General features: G+C 48.0%; 1 protein-coding gene and 1 pseudogene across 5 annotated transcripts in view; both read right to left on the reverse strand.

Moving 5' to 3' along the window:
* The window catches only part of LOC147014258 (receptor tyrosine-protein kinase erbB-4-like), a 504,201-nt gene that overhangs the window by 104,738 nt on the left and 386,018 nt on the right, over window positions 1-13,445 (reverse strand). For all 5 annotated transcript variants that reach the window (XM_085852070.1, XM_085852071.1, XM_085852069.1 and 2 more), the window contains exons 5-6: window positions 8,037-8,102; window positions 6,898-7,016 (exon numbers count right to left, since the gene is read on the reverse strand). In XM_085852070.1, coding sequence (XP_085708196.1) covers window positions 6,898-7,016; window positions 8,037-8,102 — 185 coding nt within the window. The remainder of the gene's footprint in view (window positions 1-6,897; window positions 7,017-8,036; window positions 8,103-13,445) is intronic.
* On the reverse strand, window positions 9,891-11,588 carry LOC147014259 (uncharacterized; annotated as a pseudogene).

A 13,445-nucleotide genomic window follows, 5' to 3' on the forward strand; every position in this document is an offset into this window, starting at 1 on the left:
AAAACAGTCAAGGCAATCATAGGACAGAAGGGAAATGGATGGAACAAAACACACAAAAATCCCAGAGGAAACCCTGTTGCCCTCTGCAAGAAAGCTGAAATTGCGATGGAAGTTCCCCTTTCAGCATGACAATGACCTGAAGCACACAGCCAAAGCTACACTGGAGTGGCTGAGGAACAAAAAGATAAATGCTCTTGAGTGGCCGAGTCAGAGCCCCAACCTAAATCCAATCGAAAATCTGTGGCATGACTTGAAGATTGCTGTCCATTAACGCCCCATGCAACTTCACTGAGTTTGAAAAGTTTTGGACAGAAGAATGGGCAAATATTTCCCAATCAAGGTGTGCAAAGTTGGTAGAGACCTATTCCAACATACTCACAGCTTTAATTGCTGTCAAAGGTGCTTCCACCAACTATTAACTCAAAGGGGGGGGGGGGTGGACACTTATCCAACTAAGATATTCTAGATTTGTATTTTTAATTAATTTTCTGAAATTTGTAGAATTTGTTTTTCACTTGGAAGTTGTGGGTTATGATGTGTAAATAAAGGTGGAAAAAGTCTGAATTGATGCAATTTAATTCCAGGCTATAAGGCAACAAAAGGTGAAAATTTTGACAGGGGGTGTAAACTTTATTTGGTTATGCATATACCCTGATGAGTCAAAACATTATGACCACTGACAGGTGAAGTGAATAACATTGATTATCTTGCTACAATGGCACCTGTCAAGGGGTGGGATATATAAGGCAGCAAGTGAACAGTCAGTTCTTGAAGTTGAAGTGTTGGATGCAGGAGAAATGGGCAGGAGTAAGAACCTGAGCGACTTTGACAAGGGCCAAATTGTTATGGCCAGACGACTAGGTCAGAGCATCTCTGAAACAGCAAGGCTTGTGGGGTGCTCCCAATCAGCAGTGGTGAGTACCTACCGACAGTGGTCCGAGGAGGGACAAACCACAAACCGGCGACAGGTTGTGGGGAACCCAAGGCTCATCGATGCACGAGGGCAACGAAGGCTATCCCGTCTGGTCCGAACCGACTGAAGATCTACTGTGGCACGTCACAGAAAATTTTAATGGTGGTCACGGGAGGAATGTGTCACAATCCACAGTGCATCACACCCTGCTGCGTATGGGACTACGTAGCCGCAGACTGGTCAGAGTGCCCATGATGACCCCTGTCCACCATCGAAAGTGCCTACAATGGGCATGTGAGCGTCAGAACTGGACCTTGGAGCGGTGGAAGTAGGTCACCTGGTCCGATGAGTCCCGTTTTCTTTTAGATCACGTGGATGGCCGTGTTCGTGTGCGCCATTTACCTGGGGAAGTGATGGCACCAGGATGCACTGTGGGAAGACGACAAGCCGGTGGAGGGAGTGTGATGCTCTGGGCAATGTTCTGCTGGGAAACCCTGGGTCCGGCCATTCATGTGGTTGTCAATTTGACACGTGTCACCTCCCTAAACATCGTTGCAGACCAGGTACACCCCTTCATGGCAATGGCATTCCCTGATGGCAGTGGCCTCTTTCAGCAGGATAATGCACCCTGCCACACTGCACACATTGTTTGGGAATGGTTTGAGGAACATGATGAAGTGTTCATGGTGTTGCCCTGGCCTCCAAATTCTCCAGATCTCAATCCGATTGAGCATCTGTGGGATGTGCTGCACCGACAAGTCTGATCCACGGTGGCTCCACCTCGCAACTTATAGGACTTGAAGGATCTTCTGCTAATGTTTTGGTGCCAGATACCACAGGACACCTTCAGGGGTCTTGTAGAGTCCATGCCTCAGCGGGTCGGCACTCTTTTGGCAGCACACGGAGGACCAACAGCATATTAGGCAGGTGGTCATAATGTTTTAGCTCATTAGTGTATGTATATGTACTAGTGCGGGCCCGTAGGTGCGTGCCAGTATGTGCAGCTTCGTGCCTGCAGTATCAGGTTCCCAGCATCAATTGTGACGTCATATCAAACGAAGAAGAATTGTGATGCCCCCTCTTACTCCCCCATCCTCTGTCCCCCCTCCTCTCTCGCCCCACCTCTCTCGCCCCACCTCTCTCGCCCCCTCTCTCCCTCCCCTCCTCTCTCCCCCTCTCCTCTCTCCCTCCCCTCTCACCCCCTCTCGCCCTTCTCTCTCCCCCTCCCCTCTCCCTTCTCTTGCTCCCCTTCTCACCCCCCTCTCGCCCTTCTCTCTCCCCCCTCCTCTGCCCCCTCTCCTCTCTCCCTCCCCTCTCACCCCTCTCTCGCCCTTCTCTCTCCCTCCCCTCTCTTGCCACCCCACTCTCACCCCCTCCTCTGTCCCCCCTCCTCTCTCCCTCCCCTCTCTTGCCCCCCACCCCCCTCTCTCGTCCCTCTCTCTGTGAATGTATTCACAAATGTCTACCAAGCACAACGATTAATTCCAACCATGGGAAAAAACAGCTTTCAAACCCTTGGGAAACAGCTGTTTCCCTCGGGAAAATTCAAACCTTGGGGTTAATTAATAATTTGAATAATAATCAAACCTTGGGAGTTTGGCACATACCCAGGTATGGCACATACCCAGAGAAAGGCCCATACCCAGGTCCCCAGTGTCGATTGTGACGTCATACCAAATGAAGAAGAAGAATTGTGACGTCAATCCTTCAAAAATTTTTTAATTAAATAAACATTAATTGTGACGTCATTCGTGACGTCATAGCACTGTGTCCTGTCATTGGTTCACAGATACATGGCCGTAACTTGGGAACCGCTCGTGCGATCGATATCAAACCTCAAAAAGGCACATCCGCGGGTCCCTGGCAATATTCCTGGGAAGTTTCAATCCGATCAGACCGGTGGTCGTCCGGTTATTAATAATTTGGGAAAAAATTGGCATGATAAGGAGAGAAGGTGGAACGACACCTTCAGCTGCCATATATACACCTTTTCAACACTGAAAAGGCAGTAAAATGGCCGTAACTTGGGAACCGCTTGTCCGATTGACATCAAACCTCGAAAAGGCACATCCGCTGGTCCCCGGCAATATTCCTGGCAAGTTTCAATTCGATCGGACCAGTGGTCGTCCGGTTATTAATAATTTAGGAAAAAATTGGCATGACAAGGTGAGAAGGTGGAATGACACCTTCAGCTGCCATATATACACCTTTTCAACACTGAAAAAGCAATAAAATGGCCGTAACTTGGGAACCGCTCGTCCGATTGACATCAAACCTCGAAAAGGCACATCTGCGGGTCCCCGGCAATATTCCTGGCAAGTTTCAATCGGATCGGACAGGCGGTCGTCGAGAAATGGCGGTCGCAGACAAACAAACAGACAGACAGACACACAGAGATTGCTGGAATTACATATATATATATATATATATATATATATATGTATATATATATATGTCTATATATATATATATATATGTATCTATTAATATCTCACTACTGTAACCCGTCATTCCCCAAGACACCGTCCCCTGTGAGTTACTTACAGAATGAAAACACGAACAGTATCTATTGATTTCTTCTTCTTTCGGCTGGTCCCGTTAGGGGTCGCCACAGCGGATCATCCGTTATGATCCGCATAATGATTTGGCACAGGTTTTACGCCGGATGCCCTTCCTGACGCAACCCTGGTCGGCTCTTACGACACAGGGATATGGTACACTTATTCTAACCGGGGCATACACCGGGCCCAGTACACTGGTACTCACTTCGCCGACCTTGGAAGGATGACAGGCTGAGTCAACCTCCTGGTGTGTATTAATTCAAGAGGCCAACGGGGCTTGAACTCAGGACCTTTTGGATCCCAATCCGCTACCCTAACCACTACGCCAACACCAGGCTTGTACAGTATCTATTGATGTATCCAGTAAAAACAGGTTGCCACATATGGACATTACGTCATGGAAATATTCAGCACATCTTCGTGTAAATCGCCATCTTGCTACAAACAGCACCATCTGAGCTGTTATAATTTAAAAAACACTCAGCATAATCCACCTGCAGATAGGAAAGACATCACATCATGTGAGTTAAAGAATGGAAACGTTCAGCATATCTACTCGTGGAATTAGCAGCGAGCCACATACAGACTAATTACACAATGACATCACTCACCACATCTATTATCAGCTGCCGAATACAGCATCACCCGTAAAAATCTCCCACAAACAATGTGCAGACTACTCACCGCATCCTGGATCGCCATCATTCTCGTCCCGTTGCTCTGACCTGTGTATTGCCTCTTGCTCTGTTCATTATTCGAAAATGGCATCCAAGGATGGAGGATAATACTCAGAAGGGTATGCCTCTAAGGAGACCACTGTTACAGGAGAAGGAGAAGCTCCTGCATGACCATCTCTTTGGTGAAGTTGGTGCAAGCACGAGCACGGCGGGTGCAGGCGGCACCTCCAGCCCGTTTACAGCAAGCAGGTGGTGGTTCCACTGCTTTAAGGCGCAACATAATTTGTGCAACGTCAAGCTGTAGGGGGGTGTACCTCTACAGACCACGACATGGCCAAGGCATTCCCTGCAGAACTTGTGAGCCCCATCGAGGAGAAGGGGTACCTGCCAGAGCAGGTCTTTAACGCTGATGAGACCGGCTTGTTTTGGAAAAAGACGCTGACCAGAACATTCATCTAACAACGTGAGAGCAAAGCAGTCGGCCTCAAGGCCGCAAAGGACCGGGTATCCCTTTTCCTCTGCGTAAATGCCAAAGGAGACTTCATTTTAAATCCATGATGCTACACCATTCCCTGAATCCACATGCGCTGAAAAACAAAAACAAGCAGGCACTGCCAGTGTACTGGAGGGCAAACAGGCGTGGGTGACATTTGAACTTTCTATGGACTGGTTCCATGATGTTTTTGTTGTTTTTTTCGTTTTATGTTACGGTACGGTATGGTGAAGAGACTTTAAAATACATTCTGCAACAAATTGGAAACGGTACCTGGTGTTGTGTTTTTTTTATTTATTTGTTAGCATCTTTAATGAAACTGTAATCGTGTATTCGTGGTCAAAAACATTTTAAACTTTAAAAATTTTCCCCTTTGAACCAAAAACTGCCGTGAACCAATCACGTTATCCCCCTTATCCCCATTGTGCCAATCCCCCGACTTTGGTCGTGTCGCCATTTGTGGCCTTTTCAATGAACCAGGAACTGCGGTGAACAGTTCCTGGTTGTCTCCATTCTAACAATGACAAAATACTCGCAGATGTTTCCCCCACACTCGCAGATTTTACCCCGACATTCGCGGATTTTTCATGTGTCGGGAAATTCCTGGAACCTATCCCCCCAGTTCCCATTGGAGCAATGCTCCCACATTCGCGGTTTCAGCATTCGCGGGCTTTTCCCTAAATGTATCCCCCACGAATGTCAGGGTCCTAGTGTATATACACTCATTCTCCAATCTAAACATCACCGTCATTTTGTACTATACTGCAACCCTTTGCAATTATCAAACAGCATGAATCAAAACTGATAGGCAATGGTTCAAAATGGAACAAACAGAGAAAATATCACAACTGCAGACATTTTTAACCCCATATTAGAGCTCTTCAGCACAACATTATGCTTAAAATCGTCTGCTTGGGCTGAACCTCCTTTCTGAATAATATATGGTCAGACCCTGAATTGTGTATCATCAGGGCAAGACAAATCCTGTCCCATTACAACCATTGCTGCACGATTTGTGACTGACAAGCATCACCTTCCAAAGAAACATTGTCTATTACCTTTTTACTGTTAGGACACAGTTTTGCAGTTGAGAATAAAGATTGTTATAGTCCTTTTTCCAATCTACACTAACACCGTGACATCACCATCACGATGTGTTGAACTGCGACCCCTCGGGGATGTCTCACAGTGTGACTCGTGCCTTCAGGCAATGATTCAAAATGCCACAAGCATAAAAAAAGCATAGTTTCTAACATGTTTCACTCCAATTATTAGAACTCATCAGTGTAGGATAATGTTTAAAATCGTCTGCTTTGGTTGAACTTCCACTCGGAATTAGAGATGGTTAGAACCAATAACTGTGTTATGTATAGTAAGAAGACAAATAGTCTTCCATTACAGCCATTGCTGCACAATTTCTGAAAGGAATTTCAGCTAAAGTACCTCTCGTCATTTGTTTCTCTTTTCTTTCTTCCTCCGCCTTTTCAATCTCATTCATCCCACCAGGCTTTCAAGATGGCTGTTCACCTCCTGCTCAGGTTACCCCCTCATGATATCTACTTCTTTAATTAACCCCACACAAGCTTTCTCCTTCCTTTCCAGGTTATTGTATTTTATCCCCTCTGTTTTTACCATCCTTTGTGTTTACATTTCATCCCTGATTTCCCCCCTTTCTCTTCTTACTGTGTTTGAGCTTTTTCACCCTCTGTGTCTTCCTCCTCCTCCTCCTCCCCTTGCTCTCATTCTTCCCCTCGGCCATTCCTCTTTCAAGTGTCTCTGTTGTGTCCCTCTACCCTGCTGTTGGTGTGTTTCCCCACTTTCCGCTGTTCAGTGTTCTAGCTCTTCCATCATTGTATACAAAAAAACCTCCTCAAAGTGTCTGATTCATGATATATACACTTTGCTGAGTCTGGACACACTGCTCCACTTGTACATGGTAAGATCTCATGACCTGGTCACTGCATTTACTCATTCCTAGGACAGTATGGAGGTGCGACTTGTTGCAATTTGCATGCTGGGAATTGCCAGATATCTCATTTTCAATCCACTTATGGAAATAATGCATTGACATCCGTCTTGAGTTTCATCCATTTGCTACAGTGACTTCGTTTACGCCTCAGCGTAGTTCCAGCTCAAAGATGTTTTCAGCTTACTCCTGGAGACGAGGCATAACGAACTGTCTGTACACGTGTGCATTTGTGAGTGCATTTATATAAAGATGTGAAGACATAATCATGTGAGTATGTGTCATACAAAGCAGGAGGTTTCACGAGGACCCGAACATCCTGAGGCGCACTCTTTGTGACAGCAGTCGCTTGGGTCTGGGCCAAAGCAGCGTCCATCACATTGAAGTGCGCAGGTCTTTCTAGTCACTGTAAGAGAGTAATAGCAGTGGGACAGTTGAAGGAAGCCTCATGTAGTTTAAGTAATGGAAAATTGTCATTTTTATGGAATATGATTGATGGAATGTCCATCAGGAATATGATCATTTTCCTATTCTTTGTCACACTCACTAGTTAAGTCAGGAGCCTACATTTTGAATGCAAAAACAAACCTCTCCACTGTTTTAGACAGTCATGAATGTTGAAAGCTCTTTCACAATCATCTGCTTTCTTTACTTTGTCAGTTTATTCCATTGCATCTCCTGCTTTCTTGATATACCGTCAGCCATGGTAAACAGAAGCATGTGGACAGGCCATTTAATGCAATATCATTTTCCTCTATTTTCAGCCTGGGTGGCTTCTCCGATTAACGACCTGAAATCTCTGTGCAAATCTAAAAAACAAAAGCGTGCCCGTCATACGATGTGCAAAAGCCCAACACCAGTCTGTTTTGAGATTTGAGCTGACCCATCTCTTTGCAGAAAGACCAAATAGCACCTGGACAAACCATTTGCTGTGGTATGCTCTTTACCTGTCCCTTCCCTGACACATGATTGGAAGCAATGAAGAATGGTTTGCTGTTAAATCAAAACACAATCTTTGCATCTAATAATTTATTTCCCAAAGCATAATTTCCTATCCCCTCCACTTACCCCGATACAGGCTCCTCTCTTGAGCACAGGAGCTTTCTGACTTCCGAAATGGAAAGGTTTCTGGCCAACACTGCAGAGGTCGCTTCCATAACAGGGCTGGATGGCCCCAAAATACCAATAAATAAGAGTATAGTTTTCTCTATCTCTTCTATCCTGCAAATCCAACATCTACCTCCCTTTGACCAAACATAATTTTCTGTGATTATGCTTTAGGCTTTTACCTTTTGCTGGATTATGCTATAGGCTTTTGTGATTTTGTACAAGCTTTTGAATTACTTGGTCTGACCCTCAAAAAGCTGGTTTTGCGCTCACGTCAAAGCAAAACTGGTTCTGAATGTATAAATTGTAAATTACGTACGTGTCTGACAATACTTTTCCTCTTGACCCCAGCATCCTGCATGGCATTGTGGATGGCAGTGAGGACCTGTGGAAGAAATCAGATGAGTTAATGCAATTCTGTCACACATAAGTATGTTTAGTTGATGTGTACATGTCAGCTGCTCCAGGACAGAGTTGGGGGTGGGGGTGGGGGTGGGGGTAGGGGGGAGAGATCCATCTCAAATTGGGCAAGATAGCGTCGAGGTATGCATACTCAACTTTGAGCTTTGAATGTCGACCCAGCTATATACTGGCATCCTGGTGTTTTGCACGGCAAGGCATCAATGTGTGTGTGTGTGTGTGTGTGTGTGTGTGTGTGTGTGTGTGTGTGTGTGTGTGTGTGTGTGTGTGTGTGTGTGTGTGTGTCATCCATCGGAGGGACGTTAAGCCGGAGGACCTGTTTGTAGCATTGGTCTTGGCGGATCTTACAGGACCTGTAAGATGGTGTCTTTAATGAAGGTGTCTTTAATAAAGTGTGGATTGTCGTGATTCCGCCTGTTTAATATCTTCCAGCACGGAATACTGACGTTAATGTCGGAGTTTTCAAGCAGTCAACGTGTGGACAAAGAGAACACAAAACACTTTCCACTGTGTTTCCGATCGACCTCGAGGGGTAGGCTCGACCTTTTATCGGCTCGGTCTCCAAAAGGCTGGTAACAGAATTGAATAAGCAGCACAAAATCTGCCAGAACTCTTGGCAACAATAAATTTCCAAAACACAAACTGCACAACTCACAGCTCCGCTCACGATATCTGGGAATAAGGATCACAGTCTTCCGGATTTAACTCTATCCTTTAGTCGGAGCTATCAACGATCAGCGCGACTCGCTGTCGAGAGTCTTTCAAAACAAAAAAATACTTGAAAATCGCCTCCAAACAGGCGATTCGGAGCGCGCCATATATTTTCCACTCGCGATCTTAGAGCCACGTCTGCTCCTAACAATGGCGTCCGCAGCTCTCCTCGGTCCACCCACCACGTGCCGACTCCAACCAATCCCTGGGAGCCTGAAAGGTCACGTGACGTTGTGGGCGGGACACTAAATTTGGTGAGAACATGGTTTTTTTCTCACAGTCCTCCCCACCAAAAGTAAAACCCGTCGGATAGACGGCGATTTGAAACCAGTTATTGTACAAGTTGCAAATCACAGGGCAATATGATGGCGGTGATCGTTAACATTCTTGTACAATAAACAATGTTCATCCACAACACAATATTAAACACCCAACACATTAATATCTACCCCACCTTATTTACCCATCGCCCGCACCACAATAGAGAGACAAAGGGAACTAAACTTAAGTTTGGTGCTCCTTGTCTACTAGATGGCGACGAAGGAGGTCAGCCTGTCTGTTCTCCACTCCTTCACGTGTTTGACTGTGAGGTCGTATTCTGAGAGGAGAAGCGCCCAGCGCAGAATACGCTGGTTGGAGGTTTTGGCTAGGCTGAGCCAACCGAGCGGGTGGTGGTCGCGGGAGATGGTGATGGGTCCATGGCCAATATAGACAGCTAGCGCAATAGCGCTTGATGTCTCGCGACATGGTGGGCCATATGAACTGATCCTTGACCTTGGCTAAGGTCTTGGCCGCTCCGACATGACCCGAGGAAATACTGTCATGGGCCAATTCCATGACTGACTGACGATGCCTCCCCGGTATGACAACTCGGGGTCATACATTCCACGTCTGGGTGGAGGACATGTTCTTGGGGAATTTTTATGCATCAGCACACCTGGACCATTCACATAGTAGCATGTTCGTCCAGGCTCGGAGTCTTCTCCCATTTCCCAGAGGGTGGCAAGGGTGGGATCGAAGTGCTGATCCTCCACTCGACTGGTTACCGCAGACAATGCGGGGGAGTGACCTTAGGCACAGAGCTGGGGTCGCTAACCGCCTCGGAGGACTGATCCTCCTCACCGGATTCACCGACCGGCGAACAAGTGGCTGGGGTCCCCGTATCACAGACGGGAACAGTCCCTGAGGAGCCTGGCTCCTGAGGTTGGCCTGACTGGAGGCTTGGGTGGACTTCAGTCGAAGAAACGTCACCGTCGGAGGCTGGAGTCGAGGCGCGAGGCTCCTCGGGCCAGAGTGAAGATATGTCTGACTCCGACACTCTCTCCGCCGGTTTGCTCTGGAATCTAGTATCCACCCCACAGGTCAGAGTCAATAACTCCTCCCTGGTCATTGCATCATTGCCAATCAGCAAGGATACCCCCGGTACCGGGTAGTAGGGTACCACCGCACAGGTCATCGGACCCGTAAAAATGTCACTCCGGACCTCGATGAGAGCAAGGGGATACCAGCCAGGAACCTGGTTAATGCCCTGAAGGACAATATACTCGCCGGTATAATACATCTGAGAGGCCGGAACTACCCCCGCCCGGAGGACATACAGCATCGCCTCAGTATCCCGAAGGTATTGGGCCTTAAACTTCACCACCGAATCAGGGCCACCCACTAAGGCGGTCCCTGAATAATTCTGATACAGAGGATGAATGGACTTAGCTTCGGTGGCAGTGATCTCTGTCACCGATGCCACCGTCATGCTCGAGGGCCCAGTTGATGACCTCTACTGACCTCCCTCCGATTTAACAGCCGGGTTTCCTCGATAGGCCGGACAAGCTGGGTTAGAGAAGCAGCGGTCTCCACCGTGCCCCACGCGTTCGCAGAACTTGCACCAGGGCCGTGCCCTGGCCTGCAGCTCGCGACCGCTACCAGTGGAGGGCATCGGGGAACCCTTCCCCTCGATCCAGTCACCGGGCAGACGGGGGTGGGGGGGGGGGTGGTCTTGACCGCAGAATCCTCCGTCTTACAACGCGACTGCGTGGTTTGCAACATTTTGCACGTCAAAACATGTTTCTCAATTAGCTTGACGCAGTCTGACAAGGAAACAGTGTCTCTATCAACAAGAAACAACGCTAAGTCCAGCGGAAGCTGTTGATCAAGACGGTAACGCACCAGGAGTTCCGCAACCGCTGGAGGTAACTCAACGCTGCTCCCCTCGAACGATCTCTGCAGCTGTTCCAACAAGACCCGCGAATGTTCCTCATAGGTTTAACTGGACTGACGAGTCAAACTGAAAAAAATTACGCCTATAAATACACGGGGACACCGCATAGGCGTTCAAAATCTCGGCCTTCAACTTCCGGTATTCGTTTACGTCCTCGGTTGCCATCTTCGCATATACCTCCCTCACCTTTTCAGAGAGATGGCTAACAAGATGGCCAACCCACAAGCTCTCATCAATGCCACCGGAAGTCAACAACTTCTCCGCCATCTCCAGATACGTTTCTGGCCTCGTGTCTCCCATCCAGTCCGGCAAATGAACATGAACAATTTCCGGGACTGGTGCAGCAGACACATCTGCCTGCTGTCGTTCAGTCAACATTCGCCACTCATGCTCTCTGACACGTTCAGCCTCTGCTGCGTCATGCTCCCTGAGTGGCTCAGCCTCTGCCGCTGCTCTTTCAGCTATCTCTGCATCATGCTCCCTGAGTCGCTCAGCCTCTGCCCTGTCATTCTCCCTGTTATACATGTCGTGCTGTTGAGCCGGGGTCAGCCCGGACCAGAAGGTCGAACGCATGCATTTAGTCATAAATGGCTAAATGGTTAGCTCCCTAACATATCGGGTTCAGTGACCGGGTCAAGGCTGATTGCGTCGCACACATCGACACCCACGTGACTGTCAACATGATCAGGTTGATCTCTCACTTCTCCAGCCGACATGGTTTGGCTATGAGTTATCATACGACAAGAGCACAAAACACTAAGTCTAAAAGGAGGCTGGGTCGAAATATTTCAGCAATATCTTTCACCACATGGGACGGGGCAATTCACACAGGGGAGGCAAACAATATTGAGGTGATACACGTAATTCGCACACAGCGCTCTGTTGGGGAAATATGACACGAAATACCCAATATCACCACCGCACATCAAATTGCCAATGAGAAAATGCAACGTACAAATAACTCATGTTTTTTTTTTATTGTTGGCCGATGACCGGCGTAAACACAAGATAGCTTCCTATGGTGAGAAAATCCCTCCAAGATGGCGTCTGCTGGTGAGAAGGTTCCTCCAAGATGGCGTCCGCCGGTGAGAAGGTTCCTCCAAGATGGCGTCCGCTGGTGAGAAGGTTCCTCCAAGATGGCGTCCGCTGATGAGAAGGTTCCTCCAAGATGGCGTCCGCCGATGAGAAGGTTCCTCCAAGATGGCGTCCGCCGATGAGAAGGTTCCTCCAAGATGGCGTCCACCGGTGAGAAGGTTCCTCCAAGATGGCGTCCGCTGGTGAGAAGGTTCCTCCAAAATGGCGTCCGCTGGTGAGAAGGTTCCTCCAAGAAGGCGTCCGCTGATGAGAAGGTTCCTCCAACATGGCATCTGCCGGTGAGAAGGTTCCTCCAAGATGGCGTCTGCTGGTGAGAAGGTTCCTCCAAGATGGTGTCTGCTGGTGAGAAGGTTCCTACAAGATGGCGTCCGCCGGTGAGAAGGTTCCTCCAAGATGGCGTCCGCTGGTGAGAAGGTTCCTCCAAGATGGCGTCTGCTGGTGAGAAGGTTCCTCCAAGATGGCGTCCGCCAGTGAGAAGGTTCCTCCAAGAAGGCGTCCGCTGGTGAGGGAACGATGATCAGATGAAGGAAGATGGCGACCCACTGTGGAATTTCTGTCTCAGTTCGAATGTCTCTTACTTGAATGAATCTCGGACGAGTCGCCCATTTGTCGTGATCCCGCCTGTTTAATATCTTCCAGCACGGAATACTGACGTTAATGTCCGAGTTTTCAAGCAGTCCACGTGTGGACAAAGAGAACACAATACACTTTCCACTGTGTTTCCGATCGACCTCGAGGGGTAGGCACGATCTTTTATCGGCTCGGTCTCCAAAAGGCTGGTAACAGAATTGAATACACAGCACAAAATCTGCCAGAACTCTTGGCAACAATAAAGTTCCAAAACACAAACCGCACAACTCACAGCTCCGCTCATGATATCCGGGAATAACGATCACAGTCTTCCGGATTTTACTCCATCCTTTAGTCGGAGCTATCAACAATCAGCGCGACTCGGCTGTCAAGAGTCATTTAAAAAAACACTTGAAAATCGCCTCCAAACAGGCGATTCGGAGCACGCGATATATTTTCCACTCGCGATCTTAGAGCCACGTCTGCTCCTAACAATGGCGCCCGCAGTTCTCTTCGGTCCACCCCCCACGTGTCGACGAGCACACCAATCCCGGGGAGCCTGAAAGGTCACGTGACGTTGTGGGCAGGACACTAAATTTGGTGAGAACATGGTTTTTTTCTCACAGGATGAGTAATCATCGCCACCCTGAACAAATTACAAATTACTTCCAGCTTCAGTCATACATCAGGCCTGGCCAGCTGGTTCGTGAATGACTT

The sequence above is a fragment of the Eptatretus burgeri genome, chromosome 13 (genome assembly GCF_056783735.1).
Source record: "Eptatretus burgeri isolate ZD-2024b chromosome 13, Ebu_testis_v1, whole genome shotgun sequence".
Lineage (NCBI taxonomy): Eukaryota > Metazoa > Chordata > Myxini > Myxiniformes > Myxinidae > Eptatretus > Eptatretus burgeri.